Below are 27,774 nucleotides of genomic sequence, written 5' to 3'. Positions count from 1 at the left end.
GGTCCATATGCTATATTTCAAATTGTTGTCAATATCGTGTCAATCATCTATCGAAATACTCACTTTGCTTCTACCTTGTACTGTCACGTGGCCCCTAAAATCATCAGCATGTTCACCATAAGCTATAGTGATACTTACATCAAAATTAATCAGGAAGCGAACACTGCTTTTGTGGGCTTTTGTTACATTGATCAGCATCGTGGCACCTCTAGTTTTTCTTTTACATTTTGTATTAATAAAGGTTGTATAAGAGGTTGTATGAGAGGTGCTTATCTAATTGCCCATGTCTGTGTAAATTAATAAAAATAACAACATATAACAGAGACACCAACATGAACTTCAAAGTCACATCACACAACACTTCACCAAAAATGATTCACGCCATAGAAACATACTAACTAGAAATATAGTTCTTACTAAGAAAAACAAAAAGTTATGATGAATAATCATGGGTAATACCATTTCAAGAAAAATAACACTATTTCTAGTTAGTATGAAACACAATTTCTATTTCGTAAGAGCTATGGATAGTATATTTAAGTGGTATTACCATTTCTATAACATTTACAAAATTAATACCATTTCAGTGATAAACAATGTGATGACATACCTCAGACGTTATGGCGAAGCTTCAACGAGTAAGGTTGGAAGATTTTTATGTTCGAGTTGATGTTGAAAGAGTTGATGTTGAAAAAAGATGATGGAATTTGAGTTTTTATGAAAATCGTCTAGGTTTTTTGTTAAGAGAATGACAATGAAACGATGAATGTTTATAGGTAAATGAAAAGTTGGAGTCTAGTTCTGTGAAGTATTCATACAAAAGAACATACACTTTATTTTTTACGCAAAATCGAGGGAATAGATTAATTAAAAATTAAAATTAAAATAGAAAAACACCATATTCTATAAATTCATGTAAAAGAACTATCACAACGATTTTTAGATAAAGTCGATGGAGTAGATTGATTAATAATTAAAAATAATATAAAATAAAAATAAATAAATAAGGCATTTAAAAATATTGTTGCAAAATATATTATCCCTCGGTTGGGGAATGTAACTAGGGATGGGAATATGCCAGACCGACCTATAGGGGCCTATAGCCTAGCCTATTTAAGGTCAGACCAAGCCAAATCTATTTAATAAAAAGTCAGGCTTAGGCTTTTCTAAAAGCCTATTTAATTAAATAGGTCAGGCTTAGGCTATTAAAAAAACCTATGAAGTCTTATAGGGCGGCCTATATTTTCATATATATTAAAATTAATCTAAATAAGTTGACCTATATATGCATATATATTAAAAAAAAATGCTAAATAGGTTGACCTACATATGCATATATATTAGAAAAAATATTAAATAGGTCAGTCTATATATGCGTATATAGACCGACGTATAAGGCTTCTTAAATAATATAGATTAATTGAAAACCTTAATAAAAAACGGGATTTTAAATAGGCTTTTAGGGAAGGTCATATAAAAAAAAGAGTCTATAGTAGGCCAATGGCCAGACTCAGGCCTCGTAAGTTTATCATAGGTTAGGCTCAGGATTTCTAAAGTTTAGTCTAGCCTATTTCCATCCTACATATAACCGAGGGATAATACAAATTAAAAATTTAAAAAAAGTAATAGAAAAATAAAGCATTTGAGATATTAATTTCATAATTTAAAATATATAAAAAATAAAAAAGGGAAAGGTGCCTCCAAGTGAGAAATAGAAAAATAAATAATAAAAAAAATAGATAAAATGCAGTATTTAGGATTCGAAGCGAGGTCCTAGTAGCTATATCTCTTGGTTTTGCTTTTGGGCAAAATCGAAAGTGTATGTTATATATTTTTTATTAAAAAATAAATAAACATGGCTCTCATAGGACATATACCTCGATTTTTTATTGATCAAGATAAAAGTTTTATCATAAAATATATAATTTATAATAATGTTAACTGATAATCTATAATATATTTTATGGAATTTTATTCTCATGACATAACATAATCATGTATAACAATCGATACTAAGTCATAAATACTTTGTGGTATAACAATATTGAAATAGTAAATCAGTTTAGCACTCATATAAAATGTACTCACATCTACTGGTTATGAGATTGTGTAGAAAAATGTATAAAATATGAGTTACTTCGTATATAAAAGTAGAAATGTGTAATTTGTACCTATAAATATTTTCTCACAAATTTATCGTTTTTCATTTCGGTTTTCTGATTAATACTACTTTTACAAAACTTTTTAAAATGGTTTACTTTCTCAATTATTTTGTTTTCTTATTATTATATTTATTTGTATACTATGAATAGAAAATGTAGATAAGGATTAGACAACATTTATGCATTTTTTTATTTTTTTTTCTCTTCCAAATTTTATATATTTTTGTGTTAGAGTGAGTAAAGTATTTCACAATTTAAATTGTTGTTTAATTCATTCAAAACTGTTTGATAATGTTATAACACGTTCTCTTTACTTTCTACTACGCTTGTGTTTTGAAAGGAGAATGATTAAAAATCCAATAGAATCTCACTATTTGGATCATAAGTAAGTGTCAATTTTCATTAGAAAAAAATAAAACCATCCTCATCAAATCCTATATTACAAATTTTATCGGTTTCAAATTTATGAATATTTAAGAAGCATTTGAATAATTTTTTAATAAAAAAATAGAATTATTTCATGACAAACCTACCATTTTATCGGATTCTTCTTTTAATATATTTGCAACAAAGCTACTGCAAATTCTTTTATAATGATAAGTATATATTTTGGTATTGCTAAAATTGTAAAAAAGAAAAGTGAGATATAGAATTCAAAATTTCATTTCTATTTTTAAAAAATCACTATATTTTCACACAATTTTATTGATTAATACTACAATAAACAAATTTGTGATTAGTTAATATACATTTTTTATAAATATTTTGAACATGATCGTATTCAACCTTGATTTAAGGTTGTTGGAAGGACGTCTATTTTTATGTTTTATTAATTCCTAATAAATCTTACTTTAAACTTAAAGGGACCCTAAGGGGCCCTAAATGCAAGTAGACTTAATTATGTATTTGTTTAACTAATATCATGGAAAAATGGGACTAATAGTGAAACTTATGAATTTTATGAAGAATTGTATAAGAAATTTCTTAATGGGACAACTTTATTTAAAAATCATTTGAATGCATGTTATTTTTATTTATCAAATTAAATTATACAAAAATATATGTCCTAAAGTGAATGGTAAATTATTAAAATTCACTCACATATAATTTATCATTCACTTTAGCATATAATATTGATGATATGTATGTTGTTTTATTATTATAAAATTTCAAAACATTATTATTTATAATATGACATTAAATATTTTATAGGTTAGCATAAACTTAGGATTTTTTAAAACAATCCTTATAAACATGTTATTCATTTTATAAATGTATAGACTCTTAATATTAGATTGAATGTTTAAGTAATAAGATTCAATTTAAAGACGGCGTATAAATTGAATTCGATTAATTAATGCATTGTTCGTTTAACATTTCATATCTCACATTCTATATATTTTCTGATATTCTAAGTAAACTGTAAAATCAATCCAAACACATATTTTATAAAAAAAATTATATATCTCAACACCCCCTAACGTGAACATTTCAATAAAAAAGGTAAGACGTGCCCACTAGCGTTAATGTTTATTTATACACTAACAAAATATATAGCCGCTTTATAAAAAATTAATTATGTTTTTGTATGTAAAAGAGAATAAAACATGACTTAGATATATGTCTGATATGCTCGACAAGGAATGGGAAATTGCCCATGTCCAAGAATTTGCAAGTAAGCAGAGAGATGCTAGAAGGTATAACTCTAGAGTAGTCCCAAGGGATATGAAGGAGGGTGATCTTGTGCTCAGACAAGTGATTTCCCCTACTCGGATTGAAAAGATCCTTCACAATTAGGAAAGACCCAATAGAGGACGTGAGAAACTGCCATATGAAGAATACAAGCTAGGGAGCTGGATGGGAATATTTTTCCCAAAACCTATAACTCATTAAATCTAAGGCATTAATATAGTTAATTTATTATTCTTATCGGCAAAATAAGGTAGTTATATCCATTTTGCTAGCATACGTATTTTTAAAAATTCTTTCAAATAATAATAGGACTGGGTGGCACCTTTTTCCCCTACAAGAGCACGGGTTTTTAACGAGACACCCTATTTTCTTAACTTTTTCATGTATCTAATAATTTCTATATGTATGTTAAGACTATAAGCCAACCTTGTTTGATTCCTAATGAGGAATCATTGTCGCCCCAAGAGGCAACCTTTCTTGAATTTTGATGAGGAATCATTATTGTCATATGTCACCTTGTTTGATTCCTGATAGAAAATCAATGTCGCCATATCTACCAACCTTGCCTTGTTAGACTATGGCACGGATCTAGAAGGGGGGGGGGGGGGGTTGAATAGATCCCAATTAAAAAAACTCGAGTCGGCGCTACCAATTTAGAAGAAAAGTTGGTTTTAAAAATGTTTTAGGTGCGGAAGCGACCGAGGAAAATTTAGTCTAAAACGAACCGTTATTGGAAAACCGGATATGCGTTAAGCTAATGGATAATAGATGAATTGGAATACAAGTCACTACAATTATTTGCTCAATCAATGAAATAATTCACTTACTAGCAAGCCTAGTTCCAATGATACAAAATGCCCAATCAAACAGAATGTAAACTTAAGACAGCTTTGGCTTAAGCAAATTTACAAACACTTGGTGTGCATAAACACCCCAAGTGATACTTGAGTTGAGTAAGTAGATCAATTTGTCCTAGTACAATGTATTATTGTACTTAGTATTCAAACAGCAGTTTTAATCACTTACTCAACTTATATCAGCGTTTGGTAAAAATTGCTTAAACTAAAATCACTTAAATTTTAAGCTGAAAAACAGATTATGCAGAAAATTAAAGAAGACACGGATTTGATGAGGCAGTTCCCCCGCCGTCCTCGCTTCGGGGTACGTCTGCCCTCAATTCTAAAAATAGAATTGAGATGATTAATTAGATATCACCTGTGAGATTTAATCGTTTTTACAAGGATTTCAAAGTATGTAAACAACAGAACTTCCAATGTGTTGAATGATACTTCTTATCCTTGCTCCTTGATTCAAGATGAATCAAGACCTTTGATTGTTGATGTTGGACCTCCGTTTCCTGCCACTCGTTGAGGAACCTTCCGTTCTTCAACCCCTTGGCCCGGCTGATCACGAACACGAACGAATCAAACCCGAATCCTTCACTACACAAACACTGAATCCGCTACTAGACTGATGAAGACGTTCTCTTATCAGTCACCTTCGCTCAGCTGAATGTTAATGAAGCAATTCGTCCAAAAACCCCCAAACACAAACCGGTATTGGAGGATAAAACCCTAATGGTTTTATTCAAGAAAGAACCTGCCAAGACTTCAACTCGAACCCGATTCTTCAATCGTAGCTACGAACCTTATCACCTTCAATCTATCACGAATCACATCAAACGTTATTGTGTGCAGTTGATGTATTGTGAACTGTTGAGGATGAAGATGATGAATCTTTGACACCTTTTTCACTCTTTCTTGTTTCCTTGAACACTTGCAAACAAATTGACAAATGTTGGTTAATAGAAGTGTTTTGACTTCTATATATAGTAACAGACAAAATCAAACAAACATAACAGTATTTCAAATATTTGAAATAACTCAGAAAACTGAGTTGGCGCGCGAACGGTCGACCATAGGTCGGCGTGCGCTGACCCGTGGGGCATGCGCCGACCCTTATGGTCGACTCAAACATTTCATGCGCTGACCCGTGGATAGCATCACTATGCCATGCGCTGACGTGTGGTCGACTCAAGGGGTTTATGCGCCGACCCGTGAGTTATGCGCCGACCCTATGGTCGACGCAAGCAGTTTTGCGCTGACCATCCTCCAGTTTGGGTTGAGCTTTGCGCTGACCCGTGAGCTTTGAGCTGACCCCTATGGTCGACTCAAAGCTTTCAAATCTGCAAAAAAATGTGATTTGTGATTTTCATGCATTTAGTCATGATCACACTTTGTCTACATGTTTTTTGATGATTATAGTAGATTTAGAGGAGCGTAGAAAAGGATATGGTGGGTAATGTGTTGCATTTGTTTGTAGACGTGCATGATGGTCTTTTGTCATCATCGAAACTTGATATCGTATGTTGTATGACACTTTGTCTTTACATACTCCCCATTTTTGATGATGACAACCTGTATAAATCAACATAACAAACAGCATGCGGTATTGACACATTTTGCACACTCCCCATTTCTTTTGTAATCTAAGGCTATTTGCAGAAAGCGAAAGCGACTGTTAGTTGTGGACATTTTGTCAGACTGTTAGTTGTGGACATTTTGTCACAGCACTTTTCTCCCCCTTTGACAACATCAAAAAGAGAGACAGAGTGATTTTTCAAGAAAATAACGAAAAAAAAATTCACAGGTAGTAGCAGAGATATAGATACCAACGAAATAATATCACACTTATATCATTTCTTACTAATAGTCATTAATTAAAAGGAGAAAATACATAAGGAAATTACGGTTGCATAAACATGCAAAACAGAAAAAAAGGAATGCATTCAAAGACAACAAGCAACATGTAATATGCGTATGAAGGGCTATTGTCTTAAGTGACGGTGGCCGGGATGGTAGCAGACGCTTGGGTTTCTGCTAGGGTCAGCCAGAGTTTCTAGGTAATCACACACACCTTCCAGATGCCTAAGACTCCCGGTAACAGTCCGATCCAAATTTGCATACCGTTCATTTAGACTTGTGGAGAGGTTGTCGAGCCGCTCATTTTGGGTTTGAAGTTGACTGTTAATTTGAGCAAGTCGGTCATCCTGGGATTGCATGAACGATTGTTGGGCAAGTTGCATGCTTCGCATCATCTCCAACAGCTCTGAAGAATCAGCTTGATGTGGAGGGGATGGAGGAAATTCTTCCTCAACTTGGTGATACGGCTGGTAAGATTCACGTTGAGTTGTCCATCCCGTATGTTGCCATTCCCCCCAGCCACCCCATCGTGAAACATCTTCTTCATATGTATCCGGCTGCTGTACCCAAGCAGAGCCGGAGTAGTCATGCATGCCAACGGGTGAAGGACTGTCGTCTCCACCATTGTAAGCAGCATCGTGCCTAGCTTCTTCTTCTTCTTCTTCTTCATTTTCCACTTCATCGTCTTGTTCTTCGCTTTCATCACTGTCAGCACTTGGAGGAACGTATCCTCTTCTAACAAACTTATATTTTCTCCGCTCCTTGCACCAAATATATCCCATCATAGACATGGTTTTTGTGCTAAACTCTTTGTCAGGTGAGATTGATGTGAACGGAAAAGACGGATGATTAACATTGGCGGCAGTAATGACTTCTTGAATAAATGATCCGTAGGCAAGAGCAGTCCCTCGCCCGGAATCACGTAGATTATACATTCTACTAGCAATGTAGTATGGCCAGTTGATTTTTATCTTATTTTTCAGAATGTAAATCAAATGAACCTCGGGCTGTTCGACTCTGGAGAGACCGCCCTTCTTCGGCCGCAGGATGCGTGAGACAACCCACTGAAGAATCCTTTCTCCGGCGTTCAGCTTGCCGGCAGTGACGGTTCGTGGGAACAGGTCACTTTGCACAAACTCATCAGAATATGGCCGTGCCAGCATGTCATTTAATGCACTCTTAAACTCATAGCCATCTATGTGGTGAGAGTCAGTCACCTCAGGTAGAGAATTTCCAGCATCATCCACAGACATGTCAAAATACTTGTTCCAGAAATTTGATTTAATCGATATCTTTGTAGAGCCAACTCTGGAGGAAAGCTTGTGCCCGCGAAAGTTCTCATGAAGACCGGAGTAGAAAACTCGGACAAGGTCTTCACTGTATTGAGTGTTGCACTCCAAGAAGTTGATGAGGCCTTGATGCTGCAACAGAGACAGGACTTCCGGTAGGTGCATGCGTTCAGCTTCAAGTTTGTAGAACGCATGTTGTTGCACAACTCCTCGTTTATCGATGTCTTTGTTGAAAATTTCGACACGAGCAGGTGGAACGAGTGATACAGCAGATACGGGAAGAGATGCACCGGATGATTCTAGGGGTCTTTTGCCGGAAGGTCTGCGTGATGAGGAGGCCATTGAGCAAGTGTGAAACAGGGTGTTTGTGTGTAGAGAGAAGGTTTAGGAAGGGTTTTGAAGGAGATTCTGCTAGAGAGAGGTTTCTCCCAATTTATAGTGGAAGGTTAGGGTTTTGGGAAGATGGAAGATCAAATAACAATAGCCACTAGGTAGATGCAAGTTACAACTTAGTGGGTAGTTTGAAAGGTGATGGAGAGTAAATGCACACTTAATGGTGATTTTTGAAAGAGAATGCATGAAAAGCGATTTGAATTTTTCTGCAGAAAAACAAAATTTTCGAGCGATGCGTCGACCATACCCCTGTATGCGTCGACGCATACTGTTTGATTTTTGAGAAAATGCAAAAATTATTTAATCATGCGTCGACCATAGCCCTGCTGCGGTCGACTCATACAGTTTAAATTTCCATTTTTCACTATTCAGCACATGCAATGACCAGTTTGATGCATAATTAACAGTTCATACAGCAATACACAACCAAAGAGAGATATCAAATATACATAGGTAAACAACATCATTTTGAGATATAACTATTGTAGTTATGAGACTTAGCAGAGAGAGAGAAGGAGAGGAACAATATCACCTCAATGCCGGAGTGACTTAGTGAACGGTAGACTAGTGCTTACAACAACGTAGATTTGTTAGAAGTACAAGATTAAAGTCGTATATGGAATTAGGTAAAGCAGTAGATTATAGTTCCCGTTCCGAAATATCGAGAATGCCAAGTTCTCGGCGGATATGAAAGAAAGGTTCAGTGGCTAGCGGCTTTGTGAAAATGTCCGCTAGTTGATTTTCAGTAGTGACATGTTCAAACACAATGTCACCTTTTTCTACATGATCCCGAAGAAAGTGGTGTCGTATTTCGATATGTTTGGTGCGAGAATGTAGCACAGGATTCTTGGATAGGTTAATGGCACTTGTGTTGTCACAAAAGATGGGAATACGTTCAAGTTTGAGATTAAAATCCAATAGTTGTTGCTTAATCCAAAGGATTTGGGCACAACAACTACCGGCGGCAACGTATTCCGCTTCGGCGGTTGACAAAGCAACAGAAACCTGTTTCTTGCTATGCCAACTAACCAAAGAGTTTGAAAATAAGTGACAAGTGCCACTGGTGCTCTTCCTATCCGATTTGCAACCGGCAAAGTCGGAATCGGAAAAACCTACCAAGGAACAATCATTACCTTTGGAATACCATAGTCCATACTTCGGAGTACCGGATAGATATCGAAGTATCCGTTTAACGGCTTTTAAATGGGATTCCTTGGGACATGATTGATATCTTGCACACATGCATACGCTAAACATAATGTCGGGACGAGAAGCAGTAAGATAAAGGAGTGAACCAATCATACCTCTATACCGTTTTACATCTACTTCCTTACCGTCTTCATCTTTGTTCAAGTTGGTACACGTAGGCATAGGGGTGTCTATGGCCTTAGCTTTTGCCATGTCAAATCTCTTGATAAGGTCCAAACAATATTTTGTCTGGCTCACGAAAGTTCCTTCTTTGAGCTGTTTGATTTGCAGACCGAGGAAGTATGTGAGCTCCCCCATCATACTCATCTCGAACTCGCCCTGCATAAGGTCAGAAAACTCTCTCACAAGATTCATGTTAGTAGACCCAAAAATGATATCATCTACATAAATTTGCACTAATATCAGGTGCTTTCCTTGACGTTTAATGAAGAGGGTTGTGTCAACCTTTCCTCTTGAGTAACCTTGATCGAGTAGGAACTTGCTTAGTCTCTCATACCAAGCTCTAGGAGCTTGTTTGAGGCCATACAAAGCCCTTTTCAGTTTATAAACATGATCAGGATACTCATGGGATTCGAAACCCGGAGGTTGTGCGACATAAACTTCTTCATTTATGTGACCGTTAAGGAACGCGCTCTTGACATCCATTTGGAATAGCTTAAAGTCCTTTGCACAAGCGAAGGCAAGGAGAAGGCGTATAGCCTCGAGTCGGGCAACCGGCGCATAAGTTTCCTCATAGTCGATGCCTTCCTCTTGGTTATAGCCTTGCGCGACTAAACGCGCCTTATTACGGGTTATTACCCCGTTTTCGTCCAGCTTGTTCCTAAACACCCATCGGGTGCCGATTACTCGATGATCTCGCGGAGGAGGGACAAGGTCCCAAACCTCATTTCTGGTGAACTGATTAAGTTCCTCCTGCATTGATAAAAACCAGTGTTCATCGAGTAGGGCTTCTTTAGGGTTTTTAGGTTCCATCTGTGAAACGAAAGCGAAGTGATAACAGAAATTACTTAGCTTAGATCGAGTTGTTACACCCTTTGATATATCTCCGATAATGTTGTCGATTGGATGGTCTTTGGAAGACTTCCAAGCTTGAGGAAGATCATCGTTTGAAGGCGGGTGGTCTACCTCAGTTTCATCATGGTGTACATCTTTGTCCTCCTCAATTTTGACTATGTCGGGTTGATCAATCCCCGGCTCGCCACCTTTGAGTATGTCTTCGGTAGATGTACCTGCACCATGAAAAACACTACCCTTTCCGACGTTTCTCGGATTGGATTCATCAAAAGTAACGTGTACAGACTCTTCTACAGTAAGTAATCGCTTGTTGTATATTCTGTATGCTTTGCTAGATTGAGAGTATCCGAGGAAGATACCTTCGTCGGCCTTGGAATCGAATTTCCCTAAGTTTTCCTTTCCATTGTTCAATACAAAACATTTGCAACCAAAGACATGTAAGTGAGAAACATTTGGCTTTCGCCCTTTTAAAAGTTCATACGGTGTTTTATTTAGAATGGGGCGTATAAGCACCCTATTCAAGACATAACAAGCCGTACTAATGGCGTCGGCCCAAAAATATTTCGGTAAGCCACTTTCGTTGATCATTGTTCTTCCCAATTCTTCCAAAATTCGATTTTTACGCTCCACAACCCCATTTTGTTGAGGGGTACGTGGAGCGGAGAAGTTATGATCAATACCATGGTTACCGCAATATTCTTCAAATAAGTGATTTTCAAACTCACCTCCATGATCACTTCTAATTGCAACAATGTTTGTATTTAGTTTATTTTGGGAAAGCTTGGCAAATCGTTCAAAGGCGGCGAATGTGTCACTCTTGCTTACTAAGAAAATAGTCCAACAAAATCGAGAAAAGTCGTCCACTATTACGAAACCGTAATAGTTTCCTCCTAGACTTTTAATCCTAGATGGCCCAAATAAATCCATATGGAGAAGCTCGAGAGGTCTAGTTGTTGAAACGATATTTTTGGATTTAAATGAGATTCTCGTTTGCTTCCCTTTTTGACAAGCATCACAAAGGTGATCCTTGGTGAACTTAATTTTGGGGAGACCTAGGACTAGATCTTTTGAGACTACTTTGTTGAGTAAGTCAAAGTTAACATGTGCTAAACGCCTATGCCATAACCATGAGTCTTCACTCATTGTTATGAGACATTTGTCACTTGTTAACGATACTTCATTTAAGTCAAGCATATAGACATTGTTCACACGAAGACCATTAAACATACTCTTCTTATCATCATTATGTACAATTTTGCAACAATCTTTTGAAAACGATACATTGTATCCTTTGTCGCATAATTGACTGATGCTAAGTAGATTGTGTTTAAGACCTTCGACAAGCAACACATCAGAAATAGTAGTAGAGGAGGGATTACCTACACTACCTTTACCAAGTATTGCTCCACGGTTGTTATCACCATAAGTTACATATCCCTTCTTCTTAGCCACGAAGTCAATGAAGAGAGATATGTCTCCTGACATGTGCCTTGAGCATCCACTGTCGAGAACCCATCTTCTCTCAGTAGTCTTGAGGCATTGTACCTGTGATAAGATAATTAACAAGAGAAGGTACCCAATGGCTTATTGGGTCCTGAGTGGTGAGGAACAAAATGGTTGCATTTGGGCATCCATAGATAAATGCCTTTAGGAACCAAAAATCTCCTAAATCTACATTTAGCAATGGAATGGCCTTTCTTGCAACAATAAAGACAAGAGAACTTTTCATTTTGATCACTTTTGCTATCTTCATCCTTTATAACATATTTGTATTTTTGATATGGATTAACCATACTCTTTCGAAAATTAGATTTATCAATAGCAAATGTAATCTTGGGCTCAAGAGCCTTGTCAAGTTTGGCTTTTAGGTTCCTTACTTCACCTTGCCAAATGTAACAAGTATCACACCCAAAGTTCATCATTCTACTTTTAAGGTCCTCATAACTTGTTTTTGTGCTTTCCACTATAGAAGCCTTAAGTGCCTCAAGTTTCCTTTCGGATTCTTGAATTTTTTGTTCTAAATGAGAAAAGATTTTCTTATTTGAGGCAAGCCTTTTAAAGGCCTCTTTTGCTTCACAGTGTAAAGTTTCAAAAACAGTTTGCAATTCATGATGAGACATACTAGAGGAATTTTCATATTTAGCATGTCGTACCTGTTTCTTCTTGTTCTTTTGATGAGCAGAGAGACATAGATTTGCATTTTCATCTTCATCACTAGAGCTTTCATCATCGGAGGAGTCGCTATCGCTTTCCCAAGCAATGTATGCCCTCCTTGGCTTTGATGGTTTCTTGTGTGATTTGTATGAATCTTTTTGTTCATCGGACAGTCCGGTTTGTAGTGACCCGGCTTTCCGCACTTGTAGCACGACCCTCTAGTTGTTTTTCCTTTGGAGTCATCATTTTTGGAGAACCTAGATTGCTTCCGGAAGTTTACTAAGTTCTTCTCGGAATGTTGGATGCCGTTCTTTCTCACGTAACGGTTGTAGCGTTTGACGAACAGCCCCATATCTTCACTTTTGTCTTCTTCTTCTTCGTCACTTGATGAATAATCACTTTGCTCTTTTGCTTGAGACTTTGAGGAGGAAGTCTTTAGAGCTATTGATTTCTTTTCACTCACCTTTGCTTTGTCTTTCTTATCTTTCTTTTCATGTTGTTCCAAGCTTAAGAGAACTTGTTCGTGCTCTTGTAGTTTACCGAACAATGTTGTCAAGTCCAATATGGTAAGATCATTTGCCTCTTTGATGGCGGTCACTTTCGGCTGCCATTCCCTGTTAAGACATCTTAAGATCTTATTAGTAGCAACATCATTGGAAATGGGTTTGCCTAGTGAATGTAATCGATTGATTAGATGAGTGAATCTCTTTTGCATGTCGGCAATGGTTTCCCCTTGCTCCATGAAAAAGAGATCAAACTCTTGTGTTAGTGTATTGATTCTAGCCAATTTAACATCGTTCGTCCCCTCATGGGCAATTTGAAGTGAATCCCACATGGCCTTAGCAGTAGGACAATGGGATACACGATAGTATTCGTCTACCCCTAATGAGGAGATTAAGATGTTTTTGGCTTTCCAATCATAGTTGTATTTCTTTTCATCATCATCGGTCCATTGTGCTTCAGGCTTAGGCACTATTTCATTATTCTCATTGGTCATGGTTATTTCAATTGGACCATTGAGAATAACATTCCATATTTTTCTATCTATGGAATTTATGTGCACCCGCATACAGTCTTTCCAATAACTATAATTTTCACCATTGAAAACGGGAGCTCTATTGTAAGCCCCTTTAGGTTCGTTAGCCATTTTCTATCAACGTTGTATTTTGAAGCACGGAGTGAACCGGAGCTCCTGATACCACTTGTTAGACTATGGCACGGATCTAGAAGGGGGGGTTGAATAGATCCCAATTAAAAAACTCGAGTCGGCGCTACCAATTTAGAAGAAAAGTTGGTTTTAAAAATGTTTTAGGTGCGGAAGCGACCGAGGAAAATTTAGTCTAAAACGAACCGTTATTGGAAAACCGGATATGCGTTAAGCTAATGGATAATAGATGAATTGGAATACAAGTCACTACAATTATTTGCTCAATCAATGAAATAATTCACTTACTAGCAAGCCTAGTTCCAATGATACAAAATGCCCAATCAAACAGAATGTAAACTTAAGACAGCTTTGGCTTAAGCAAATTTACAAACACTTGGTGTGCATAAACACCCCAAGTGATACTTGAGTTGAGTAAGTAGATCAATTTGTCCTAGTACAATGTATTATTGTACTTAGTATTCAAACAGCAGTTTTAATCACTTACTCAACTTATATCAGCGTTTGGTAAAAATTGCTTAAACTAAAATCACTTAAATTTTAAGCTGAAAAACAGATTATGCAGAAAATTAAAGAAGACGCAGATTTGATGAGGCAGTTCCCCCGCCGTCCTCGCTTCGGGGTACGTCTGCCCTCAATTCTAAAAATAGAATTGAGATGATTAATTAGATATCACCTGTGAGATTTAATCGTTTTTACAAGGATTTCAAAGTATGTAAACAACAGAACTTCCAATGTGTTGAATGATACTTCTTATCCTTGCTCCTTGATTCAAGATGAATCAAGACCTTTGATTGTTGATGCTGGACCTCCGTTTCCTGCCACTCGTTGAGGAACCTTCCGTTCTTCAACCCCTTGGCCCGGCTGATCACGAACACGAACGAATCAAACCTGAATCCTTCACTACACAAACACTGAATCCGCTACTAGACTGATGAAGACGTTCTCTTATCAGTCACCTTCGCTCAGCTGAATGTTAATGAAGCAATTCGTCCAAAAACCCCCAAACACAAACCGGTATTGGAGGATAAAACCCTAATGGTTTTATTCAAGAAAGAACCTGCCAAGACTTCAACTCGAACCCGATTCTTCAATCGTAGCTACGAACCTTATCACCTTCAATCTATCACGAATCACATCAAACGTTATTGTGTGCAGTTGATGTATTGTGAACTGTTGAGGATGAAGATGATGAATCTTTGACACCTTTTTCACTCTTTCTTGTTTCCTTGAACACTTGCAAACAAATTGACAAATGTTGGTTAATAGAAGTGTTTTGACTTCTATATATAGTAACAGAAAAAATCAAACAAACATAACAGTATTTCAAATATTTGAAATAACTCAGAAAACTGAGTTGGCGCGCGAACGGTCGACCATAGGTCGGCGTGCGCTGACCCGTGGGGCATGCGCCGACCCTTATGGTCGACTCAAACATTTCATGCGATGACCCGTGCATAGCATCACTATGCCATGCGCTGACGTGTGGTCGACTCAAGGGGTTTATGCGCCGACCCGTGAGCTATGCGCCGACCCTATGGTCGACGCAAGCAGTTTTGCGCTGACCATCCTCCAGTTTGGGTTGAGCTTTGCGCTGACCCGTGAGCTTTGAGCTGACCCCTATGGTCGACTCAAAGCTTTCAAATCTGCAAAAAAATGTGATTTGTGATTTTCATGCATTTAGTCATGATCACACTTTGTCTACATGTTTTTTGATGATTATAGTAGATTTAGAGGAGCGTAGAAAAGGATATGGTGGGTAATGTGTTGCATTTGTTTGTAGACGTGCATGATGGTCTTTTGTCATCATCGAAACTTGATATCGTATGTTGTATGACACTTTGTCTTTACATGCCTGACTCTTAATAAAGAATCATTGTTGCCCTATCAAACAAACTTGCTTGATTCTTGATAAATAATTATTGATGCCATATGAGGCAACCTCATTTAATCCCTAATTAGGAATCATAATCACCCAAAAGAACCATGTTATATATGAGTTTTGAAGTATTATCTCTACCTTAAGGAACAAATAATTAAGGCAAGAATGGGTGTCTACTCGAACAAGAAAAAGACAATTGCATAAAATTTTGATAAACATATCGCTCAAAGGCGTAAATACGTTTGTGGATCTATGTGCTTACAGGTATTCTTAAGATGATCCAAGGTGTTAAAGTTTATGGATAACAAAGTGATAGTTTTCTTAGAAAGTAAACTAATTGACTCAGAGTAATAAAATTAAGATTGTCTCCACAGGGATTGTGTATTTTAACAAGGTGAAATTCATGCTATTTAAAAAGTAATATTCAGGGTTTGCATGAGAGTATATTGAAAATATTAAAACTTGGATAAAAGTTCAAATGAGAATATGACCAGGTCTTATTCGAATCCCTTGATTTTCCCCTACTGATGATTGTGCATTATTTGAATCAAATTGACTTTATAGGTTGTCATACCTCAAAATTTTCCCTTCCTTTTTCACCTTTCATCTGACTTTTGGTTTGAGATTCATCTGCACTCATTTCAGGTCAAATCCATTCATATCATCCATTGTATCAACATCATCATAGATTCAAAGTTGTGGTTATTTATACCTAACAAGAGCCTATGGTTTTCCCAAGAATCAAGCCCTAGGGATTATGGTGTTGCAGTCAATTTGGAAAGCTTATCCTTGAATCAATACATGAAACCCTAGTTATTGATTCATGACAACTATGGACCTTTTGGTTTGGATTTGTTTACAGAGCCTTATTGCTTGGTTTGTGATCCTTGTTTGTGTGATTTGCATCTTGATCTTGGACTGAGTATGAAACCCTAATCATGTGTGCTTGACATTTATGGACAATGTAGTTTGTCTATTGATCTTGTGACTGAGACCCTAATTCATGGAAAGGAGTTATTTGGTCATTTTGGTTTGCATCATACCGTTGCCATTAGAATCATCCATCAAGTATGTTATTGGTATTTTGAATCAATCATTTGTTGATCATGGTTTATGACATGATTATTTGTCTGATAATTCATTTGGTCCAAAGTTTTTATTCATGTCTCATTCAAGTTTCATGCTTCATTTAAAGTTCATAGTGCATAATAGTCCATTGATTCATGTTTTATGGTGCATTCAAGGTCCATATGATTCAAGGTGATTCAAATATAATTTTGGAGGGAAAGCTTCTTTTTTGAAAATAAGGCACATGTCATCAAATAAAGAACTGTTTTCATCCAAAATATTCATTTCATTCATACAATACCATTTACAAAGAGTTTATACAAAAATTACAACAACAAAAATTGATTTTGACCAACAGTTGACTTTGGTTAACTGTTGACTTTTTGGTCAACCAGTTGACCAAAGTCAACTAATCTAATCCTTAGTCCTAATTGTTGATTTTTCACTTTGATTCTTCATTTTTCATCTTCTCTTTTAACTTCATGGCCAAGATTACTTTGTTTGCAAGTAAGTCGTCATCATGGTTCATGGTACCTTCATTCCAAGTATCTTGAAGCATGATCCAAACTCCAAGTATAAAGTCAGCCTTGAACATCATCCTGCAAAACCATCCCAAGTAATGCATCATCATTAACAATACAACAAGTCATTCCATACATATTATTACAACCATAAATAACCTAACAGCTAGCATCCAATTGACAATAAACATATAGCAATTCATCTAATTCTAACATGGCTTGCATTTCACATTCATAACTAGCTTAGCATTCATAATTGCCCAAACTGCACCACAAACATGTTAATAGTAATTTCATTTCAAAACCCCCATCCAATGCATGTTCATATCAATTTAACATTTCACTCATATCCACTCAAACATTACAACATACATAAACATTAGCATGAATCATACATCATATTCTCTAGCAATTTGATGACACGTTCCATGTATAATTCATGTCATTTCATTCCATACATTCATAAACCACACTTCAGCCTTAACCTAACCCTAAGCATCATAACACAATTTAGAATCACACAAGACAATTAGCATTTAGAGCCATCCATATCATAGTCCAAACCAAGGCAATGCATTCATGATGATCATGTCAATTCAAATAGATTCATGCTTCACTAACATAACTTCTATTCATTACAAACTAACATCCAAACTCAAGCATCATAACATGCGGCATTATACCAAGTTAGAACTAATATAATTTTAACATTAACCGTCTAACCTCTTTTAAAATTCATAATCTGTTTTGAACTTCATTCTAATAACAGTTAACCAATTATAATCTAATTGGACAAAGCTTAATAGCAAGCCAACTTACCCCTAACTTCAATCAACTTCATCCAAGTTCTAAACCAATTATAATTAACCAAGCTAACAGGACCCTTAGTTAATTTCACATCTAAGCTCGAACTAATTTCATGACATTGAATTCACCAACTAACTAATCCAGCTCAATATAATTAACTTCCTCACAAACCATAACAAAAAATCATAATAGAGACTAACTTCTAACAGAAACTGAACCTTAACTAACTCTCCAAAATCCCTAGAATTAACAGAGTTATAACTCTCAATTGCTATTCACCTGATTGAGATTAATAGAGTTAAGCTATGTTAATCTTCAATCCCTATAAAATCCATCATCACACTGAAAATCAGTCCCTTCGAATGACCAATTCATTCACTCACAATATCATAATCCTTTCTCTCCAATCATTGCTTCACTCTCATCAATTCATAGAACCTCTCACTCTCTTATCAATTCATAAAACCTCTCAATCTTTCAAACTCCCATGCTCTCAATCACTCACTCACCCATAATAACAACTCTTAGAAGCAAGAAGAGAAGAGAAGAAGCAGAACATCGTGAAAGGAAGAAAGAGAGAAGAATTGGACAGTACCTCTCATTTCTTCTTTGCCGTCGTCTTCATCTCCATATTCTTCGGCAGGTAGGTCAAGTATCCTTCATCATTTCGCTTTGAATCAGATACCATGATGTAGCTTAGGGCTTGAGGAACCAAAGCCCCAACCAATTGGACTTTGATTCCCCATTGGGAGATTTTAATTTATGAATTCATAATTAGGGTTCTTGAGGTATTTGGCTTGGTTAGGGTGATTTCTTTAGGATTATGAAGAATGGATGAATGATTTGTGTAGAGGAGAGTGAGATGCGTTCAATGATGTATGAGTTATCATGTTTGGCCCTCAGCCGCCGCCGGAGGCGATTTCCGGTGCAGCAGAGTTTGGTTTTCTTGGGTCATATGTGAATAAGTGAGATGTTTGATTATGAGCGTGTTTTTTAGTTTGACCTGAACTCTCTTCCCCCATATTTCATGTGAGTCTTCGTCTGGGCCTAAAGGCCCTTGGCCCAAGCCAATATTACTTTATGCACCACTGATATGATCCACACCCCCGACCTATTTGCCAAGACAACAACAAAGGCCAATTGGGCTAGCCTGGTGGGCCAGATGCCCTGATTATTTTCACATCCTTAGTTTCAATTTCATCCTTCCTTTTGTTATTATCTTTTTTCCATTCCCTTTTTTTAATATCTTATTTTACCTCATTTTTATTTTTGCTTGATGCATTTTTAGCATACTTTATACTTAGAAAACTAAAATGATTTAGTAATTGAATCTCAACTAGATTTTAATTGATTTTTTCAGTCACTTTGAAAATACTTTAAATGGTTAAGGTTTCAATTAGATCTCAATTGGATTTAAATTACTAGTAAAAAACTTTGATTCACCATGTTATTTTGCAATTAAAATTGTAATTAATTTTCCAATTGATTTCACATATGATGCATTTGATTTTAATTCATATTTTTTAGTTGAAAATCCCTTGATCAATATGATTCCATTTAGCTTTGTGCTTCATTTTAATGCATGTCTTTAGATTTAGAACCTAATTTGCATTCTTGGTGTTTCCATTCATTTTGCATTGCATAGTTGAGCGTGCTTAATTCTATCATTGCTACTTGATTGTTTTAGGGCATGGTACCATTGTATGCTTATATGAGTCTTTCCTATTTCTTATATGATTTGAAATTAATCCCCCCTTTATGGGTAAAATGTCCCTCACTCCCATGACCCTGTAATAGTGTAGGATTTACTTTCCTTTATTACTTTCCTTTGCATGTTAACTAACAAGATAAAATCAAAACGATAAAAAGAACTTTTCCAAAGAATAAAAACGTACTTGATCCAACGTCAAGTGTTTTTCCAAATCAAACTCACTTGAAAGCAACGTGAGTGCTTGATCCAACCTCAAGTATCTCATCCATTCCATTATATTCTCACACTTCTATCTCTATCGCATTCTCACTCCTTTCACAATTCAAAAATTCCAAACACTTGATCCAAGGTCAAGTGATTTTTCAAAATATTTTCACAATAAATCAGAAGAAATATTGAGGGTGTACGTACATGTGCACAACATTTCAAGTACTTAAATTGTCGGTCGTACCTAGCTTGTAGCTCGATACTTGACTTCCATTCAAAACACTTCATAATAAAACAAGTTCAATCTGGTGCTCTGAGAGTGAAAAATAGTGGTTAGGATGTCACTGTCCTCTTAACTCTCAAGTACTCAGATTGTTAGTCGTACCTACCTTGTGGCCTGACACTTGTCTCCAATTCTAAAATCAACCACAACTCATCAAATCCAATTTTCCGCCTTAGGGCATCCAAAACCTTTTCACAAAGGACATGTTACTTCCGTTCTAACGTGGTATGAACAGTGATTTAAGCCTCCCATGTGTGAGCATACAAGTAATGTTTAATTGCTAGAATATGATCTAAACGCATCCATTCTACCGCAAACAAACAAGCGCTTAAGTCTCCCATACGCGAGCATACAAGCAATGTTAACTTCTAAAACGTGAATGTTAACATTGTCTACTAAAAACCAACCAACACACACTCATTTTCTACTCTGAGCTACGGAGTTCTGATTTCCTTATTGCACTACGAGGATACGTAGGCACATGATTGCAAGATCTTGGCGAGTACACTAATTTAAAACTTATTTTTTTTCTCCATTATCCAATAGCAAGTAACCTTCGGATAATAACACTCATACGTACGAAGAACAAGCAAAGTGGTTCCCGTTGAGTACAACAGATGTGAGGGGTGGTAATACATTCCCCTTGTATAACCGACTCCTGAATCCACTCTTGGTTGCGACGATCATTATTTTGGGGTTTTATCGATATTTATCCTTTCCTTTGGAATAAATAAAATCCGGTGGCGACTCTGTATTTTTTGCAGCGCGACATGGATTTACAGAGAATTAAAAATACCACTATACCCAATTTTTTGGTGTACAATTCACTAACTTAGTACTACAATTCCCTAATTAGTTATGCGAGTTGGATAATAAAATTAGATGATCTAAGTGTGTTATTTTCATTGTCATAACTTGTAATTACTTATTCCTAGTTAATTACTAACTTGAACAATTACTTTATTTTTGATCGGTATAGTTATGATCAATAATCTCTACTCATCTAAATTCACTTTGTGAGTTCGTTAACACCCAAAGAACAATAAACACAAAAGTAATGATTTAATATAATATATATTATCAATTCGTTCAAGTAACATCAAGCAATCATATGATCCAACAGAGTCAAATTAATTTCATCTACTAAGATCTAATCAAGAGAAATCTAGCTACTCACAATTATGCAAATCATTATCATAAGTTTAGGTGAAGAGTACATGGATTACAACGAGAAATATGGTCTCCAATGGCTCCAAAATTCTAAAACTTCTTGTTGTAGAAGTGTTTGTCGTCACTTTCTATGATGAAACTCTTAACCCTGGGGAAAATGGCCTCGTTTTCTATTTAAACAGCAAAATGCGCGTCTGACAAGTGACCCATCGTGAGCACTATCAAAAGCATCGTGGACACGATAGATGATCTATTATATCTTTTATTTTTAACTATTTATATAGATTATAATATTTTTTTATGTTAAATATTTGTTTATTAGTTTATAATATTATTATATCATACAATTACTTTTTCAAATTTTGTTAATTTAAAAGCATTAACAAATTGTTATGTTTGAAAGTTAGAATTTTATTTAAGATTGTTATTCAACTTATTTGAATGAATAAATTTATACAATTTTCTTTTGTAGATTTTATAGTTTTGAAATTTATATTAGAATTTTATTTTATGAATATATTTTTTTAATTTGTATAAACTGAATTAGAACAATCAATGACCCACTGGTCCGACCAGTAACTCATTGACCCAATAACTTGACTGTATTAATGACCGATTCAGATTTTAAAACATTGGATAGATCTTCATTGCGACCACGATAGTGGCATTGTGATCACGAGAATTCCATGGGTTAAATGCTTTATTTTTCTTCCTTTTCTTCTTATTTTTTTCGAAGTCCACAATTCCTTTCTCTTTTTTTTATTCTTCTCATTTTTTCATCACTTTACCTCATAATTTGCTCAAACTTACACAAATTCTACCGAAAAATAGCCATAAGTATTATGCAATGACAGAGTGTCATCACAACCACAAACTTACTTTGTTTCTTATCCTTAATTGACTTGCCCATAAATTGAAAATTTTAACAGAAATAAAATGCTTACTCTTACCAATGAACGTCACCATTCTATTTTTTTAATCATCATGTCCGTTCCTTGCTTTAATCTAAAAAAATTCAAAAAGGTCTTCCAACATCCATGTACTCAACATGTCTCTCATCTCACCTTTCTCCACTCCAATTACGTAGTTAATATTTTCAAATGTTTTTTTTCTATTTTTATTTATTTATTTGTATAATCGCTCGGTTACATTGCCCTACCGAAAGGTAATATCTTTTGTATCAATATTTTCAAATGCCTTTTTTATATTATTTTTAATTATTAATTAATCTACTTTCTCAGTTTTGTCTAAAAGCCGACGTAATAGTTCTTTTATATGAATTTCTAGAATATAAAACCTTTTTATTTTTTTTTAGTTTTTAATTCATCTATTCCCTCGGTTTTGCCTAAAAACCGAATTGTATGTTCTTTTGTATGAATATTTCACAAAACTAGACTCTAATTTTTTTAATTACCTATTGTTCCGGACTGGGCCATGACCCTAGGCACGGCACGGCCCAATGCTCGCCAAGCCCACGTCCAAACGGCCATGTCCACACGACCACGAGGACACGTCAGGTGGACGACAGTCCGCCCGACGAACGTCTCCTCAGCCCCCTAAACACGTGTCGGACAGCGAGCGGGTCCTCCTCATACGATCTCCATCCACTCACCGTCAACCCACGTCGCGGGCACCTCAGTTGTGTCGGGCAGAGCCCTAACGGCATCCCACGCACCACGTCACCCAACTCCCCTATATTGTCGCCTTAGGGATAGGGGCAGTTGGACCAGGGGGCAGACTTTGGTCTAGGTCTTAACGCTTCTTACGCGTCCCCTGGCAGCTCCTCCTTGGGCCTAGCTAATCCAGCCCATTAGGAGCCTTGGCCCAGCGCTGGGGGCTCACTATAAATATCCCTTTCATGGCAAAGGGGCAGGTATTCTAACTCACACTCTGATAACCTCATTCTGTACCTTTTCTGACTTAAGCATTGGAGCACCTTGCAGGTACACCCCCCTCTCATTTCATTCTCCGGCCCATTAACCAAGACCGTGGAAGGCCCTCCTGATCAGGTGAGATCAGTGGCGCCGTCTGTGGGAACTAGCTATCCCCATCTTCATCAAACGAGGATCAAAAGCTCATTTATTTCTGTCCTTCCAACATGGCCGGAGAACAACATAGCGATCACAGCCGTCCCCTCGTCAACTACAACATGGACGACGGCCCGCCATCCCATGAAGCGGACGTTCGGGACGGTCATCCATCCACCCCGTCTCCAGAGCCCCAAAACAACGGAGATGCCTCTCACGCCCACAATTTAGGGGCAGAGACATTTCATCCCATTCCCGTTCCCGTTGAAGGAGACGCCGTAATGATTGCCATGGTGAATGCCCTCAATCAAGCCGGTTCTATGCTCCACCAGCAGCACGAACGAATCATGGCCCTCGAAGCCGAACGACAAGAGGCCCGGCCCCAGCCGGTGAGTAGGATACAACAACGTTCGGAGCCAACGAAGAAGCGAGGACGTCGCTCTCCCGAACCCCACGCCAACAGGGCACGCGCCCATCGTGACGGTGGTCGAGCGAGAACATCACCAAGGCGCGGGCACAGCCCCGACAACAACGAACTGTCTCCCTTAAGGAGCGACGAGGAAGATTTGCATTGCCCCCTATCTCGGGCAATAATGGAAGCCCCGCTCCCCAAAGGCATGGAGAAACCGCCAAACCTAGCTGTGTACGACGGGACTACAGATCCCGACGATCACGTCGACAACGTCAACGCGATGCTCGACTACCGCAATGATATAACCGGGCACCTCAAATGCCGACTGTTCTCAACGACCCTCAGGAAAGGGGCCATGGCCTGGTACAAAAGCTTGGCCCCTGAGTCCATCACGTCATGGAGAGTCATGAGGTCCATGTTCACCCGGCACTTTACAGCTTCCCGTCGTCACCCCAAGACTGAGGCGACCCTTGAAGCCATAGTGCAGAAGAAGAATGAAACACTGCGCTCATACATCGAGCGATTCAACCAGGAAGCTGTCGAGGTAGATACCACCGAGCACATGAAGAAGTATCTCCTCGAGAGAGGTCTCTTACCCGGCAGTGAACTTAGCAGAGCCGTAGGGATCGAGCCTCCCCGCACCTTAAACGAGCTCCTGCATAAAGCCCAGGCCTACATCAGATACGAGGAAAAGCAGGTGGCACACAATGCCCGCAGCGGACGTAACGCTGGGGAGACCGAGCACTCAAAACGCGAGGACACGAGCATTTCCCGTCGCAACGGAGACAGACGAAGAGAAGAAAGACCTCGCGAGCTCCGGGAAGGAAGAGGCCCCGCGGGCAGATATAGCGAGTACACCTTACTGACAGCTCCTCGAGAGCGTATCCTCGCAGAATGTATCAACTCTGAATTTAAGCAGGGCAGGGTCAGGTTCCCAAAACCGTCTGCACCAAAGCCCCACACCGACAAATCAAAGTACTGCCGGTTCCACAGAAGTCACGGGCACGTGACCGAAGACTGCGTCCACCTGAAAGATGCGATTGAAATTTTAATCCAAGAAGGGCACCTGAAGCAGTACACGAGGAAGAACGAAGCTCCCAGACACGACGAGCCAGAGAAGAAGAGACCCCGGGAAAACACACCCCCCGACAACTCTCCCTATCAAGTGGCCCTCTGCGTGTCACGACCGGAAGATTTCTTCCCCCCCGAACCATTGCCCGAGGGCAAGATCACTGCACTCAGCCCCTGGGAAGACTTCCCTACCACACTGGTGATATCAGGAGGAGGAACTAACGGGGAATCCGCGGCCCTCTCCGTCAAACGCAAGTTCGACGAACTCCTACTGACTGCCCCCGAGCAGAAAGCGACATTGACAAAATACCGGGGAAAATCCAACCCAATATCCTTCTTCCTGGAGGAACTCCCGGGCGGATCCCCGAACTCGGCCATCCCACTATTAATTAGAGCAAAGATGGCCCGATTCGACGTACGACGCATCCTGGTCGACGAAGGCAGCTCAGTGGATATCATGTACGTCCACCTCTTCAAGACTCTGAAGCTAGACAAGACCAACTTAGCCCCCTACGTCGGATCAGATCTCCAAGGATTCAACGGAGAAACAACCAGACCGTGGGGATATGTTGAGCTCCTCGTCACTTTCGGCGAACAAGAAACGGCCAGGGAAGTCAAAATCCAATTCCTGGTCGTAGACTGTCCGTCTCTCTACAATTGCATCTTTGGACGCCCGACACTGGCCGAACTCACTGCGGTCCCATCCACCGTCCACCTGAAGATGAAATACTACACCAAATTGGGACGTGTGGTCACCATCCATGGTGACATCGAAGCAGCCCGGCGATGCTACGACGCCGCAGTAAAAGGACAGGCCGTAGTCAGCACGAAGAGCAACTGCAACAACAAAAAACTCAAGACCGAGGATCCCGCCCGAGGAGTCAACGCCATCGACCTCGACTGTCGCGTCGGGCTGGACGAGACCGAAGAGGGGAGGTTCCCCAAGGAACGCTCTCTCGAACACCCGGTCCGACCAATCCCCGACGGGGAGTTCGAACTCATTCCTCTTGGGGACGATCCGGAAAGGACGGTGAAGATAGGTAAGGGACTACCCGAGGAAACAAGAGAAGAGCTAGTAGCATGCCTCAAAGAGAACTCCGACCTCTTCGCGTGGAATGCCGCAGAAATGCCCGGGCTGGACCCCGAGATCGCGTGTCATAAGCTAGCTGTAGACCGGGCAGCCAAGCCCATAGCACAGCGTAGACGCAAGCAATCGCCCGAAAAGGCAGAGGCTGCCGAGCGAGCTGTAAAAGACCTCTTAGAGGCAAATTTTATTTCTGAAGCCCAGTACACAACCTGGCTCTCTAATGTAGTCCTCGTTAAGAAAAATAATGGAAAATGGCGTATGTGTGTTGATTATACTGATCTTAATAGGGCTTGCCCGAAAGATGCTTTCCCCCTCCCTAATATAGACTCGCTCGTTGACAACTCTGCAGGTTTTAAACTCTTGTCCTTCATGGACGCATATAGTGGATACAACCAGATCCCTATGTCGCCCGCAGACAAGAAACACACAGCGTTCATGACCCCAACGGGCAACTACTATTACAACGTGATGCCGTTCGGGCTCAAGAACGCTGGCGCTACATACCAACGCATGATGAACAAAGTCTTCAAGGACGAAATAGGGGACATGCTCGAAGTATACATGGACGACATGATCGTCAAATCACACGAGGAAATAACCCATGCTCGACACCTTACGAAGGTATTCGAATAGGCGAGACAGTGTAAAATGAGGTTCAACCCCGAGAAATGCACGTTCGGAGTCCGGGCAGGCAAGTTCCTCGGTTTCTATCTCACCGAAAGAGGGATCGAGGCCAACCCCGACAAATGCCGGGCATTCTCGGAGTTTCCGACCCCGAAAACCAAAAAATCGATCCAGTCACTCAATGGAGTGCTCGCCTCACTCTCCCGTTTCATCGCCAAGTCCGCCCAGCACGCATTGCCATTCTTCAGACTCCTTCGCAAAGAGGCTACCTTCGACTGGACCGACGAATGCGAGCAAGCGCTACTCCATCTAAAGAAGGTTCTGTCCCAACCCCCGGTCTTGTCACGGCCATCAGAAAAGGAAACCCTATACTTATACCTATCCGTGGCGACCGAGGCCGTCAGCGCCGTTCTAATAAGAGAAACCGACGAAGGACAAAAGCCCATCTATTTTACGAGTAAAGCACTCCAAGGTCCCGAGCTCCGATATCAGCAAATCGAAAAGGTCGCCCTGGCCCTCATCAACGCAGCGAGGAGACTACGATATTATTTCCTCGCACACACGATAAAGGTGAGGACCGATCAGCCAATCAAACAGCTGCTCGGGCGCCCGGATATGGCCGGGAGGATGCTCAAGTGGTCACTAGAACTCTCCGAATTCGACATACAATACGAAAGTAGGAAAGCCTTGAAAGCTCAGGCGCTGGCCGACTTCGTCGCGGAGATGACCCACTGCCCGACTCCAGCAGAAAGCGCCCACAAATGGACGATCTTCGTCGATGGCGCCTCTAGCACATCAGGCAGCGGGGCCGGGATCATCCTCGAAAATGAAGAAGGGATCCTGATAGAGGTATCGTTAGCGCTAGCGTTCCCAACATCAAACAACCAAGCCGAATACGAAGCCTTCCTCGCAGGCCTGAGGTTAGCCGAGGACCTGGGAGCAAAAGAGGTAAAAATATCCACCGACTCCCAGCTCGTGGCCTCACAAGTGCGAGGAGAATACCAAACCAAGAACGACAACCTCCTCGGGTACTTGTCCCTCGTCAAAGAAAAACTTGATAGATTTGAAAAATGGGAAGTTCAACACATACCCCGCGAGCACAACACTCGAGCAGACGTTCTCTC

At 39.0% G+C, this 27,774-nt stretch overlaps 1 protein-coding gene and 1 long non-coding RNA gene across 2 annotated transcripts; one reads left to right on the top strand and one right to left on the bottom strand.

Moving 5' to 3' along the window:
• Window positions 1-16,995: 16,995 nt before the first annotated feature.
• LOC127128185 (uncharacterized) lies at window positions 16,996-19,083 on the bottom strand. Its single transcript, XR_007805747.1, has 2 exons — window positions 18,654-19,083; window positions 16,996-17,329 (listed from the first exon to the last, which is right to left on the bottom strand). It is a non-coding gene; the product is annotated as an uncharacterized LOC127128185 (long non-coding RNA).
• A 4,444-nt stretch (window positions 19,084-23,527) lies between these two features.
• On the top strand, window positions 23,528-26,659 carry LOC127131668 (uncharacterized). The gene has a single exon (XM_051060582.1). The coding sequence runs from the start codon at window positions 23,528-23,530 to the stop codon at window positions 26,657-26,659; it is 3,132 nt and encodes a 1,043-aa protein (XP_050916539.1).
• Window positions 26,660-27,774: the final 1,115 nt, after the last annotated feature.

This window comes from Lathyrus oleraceus, chromosome 3 (genome assembly GCF_024323335.1).
Source record: "Lathyrus oleraceus cultivar Zhongwan6 chromosome 3, CAAS_Psat_ZW6_1.0, whole genome shotgun sequence".
Taxonomy (NCBI): domain Eukaryota; kingdom Viridiplantae; phylum Streptophyta; class Magnoliopsida; order Fabales; family Fabaceae; genus Lathyrus; species Lathyrus oleraceus.
The sequence above is the reverse complement of the archived record's forward strand: the minus strand, read 5'-3'. Positions and strand labels throughout refer to the sequence as shown.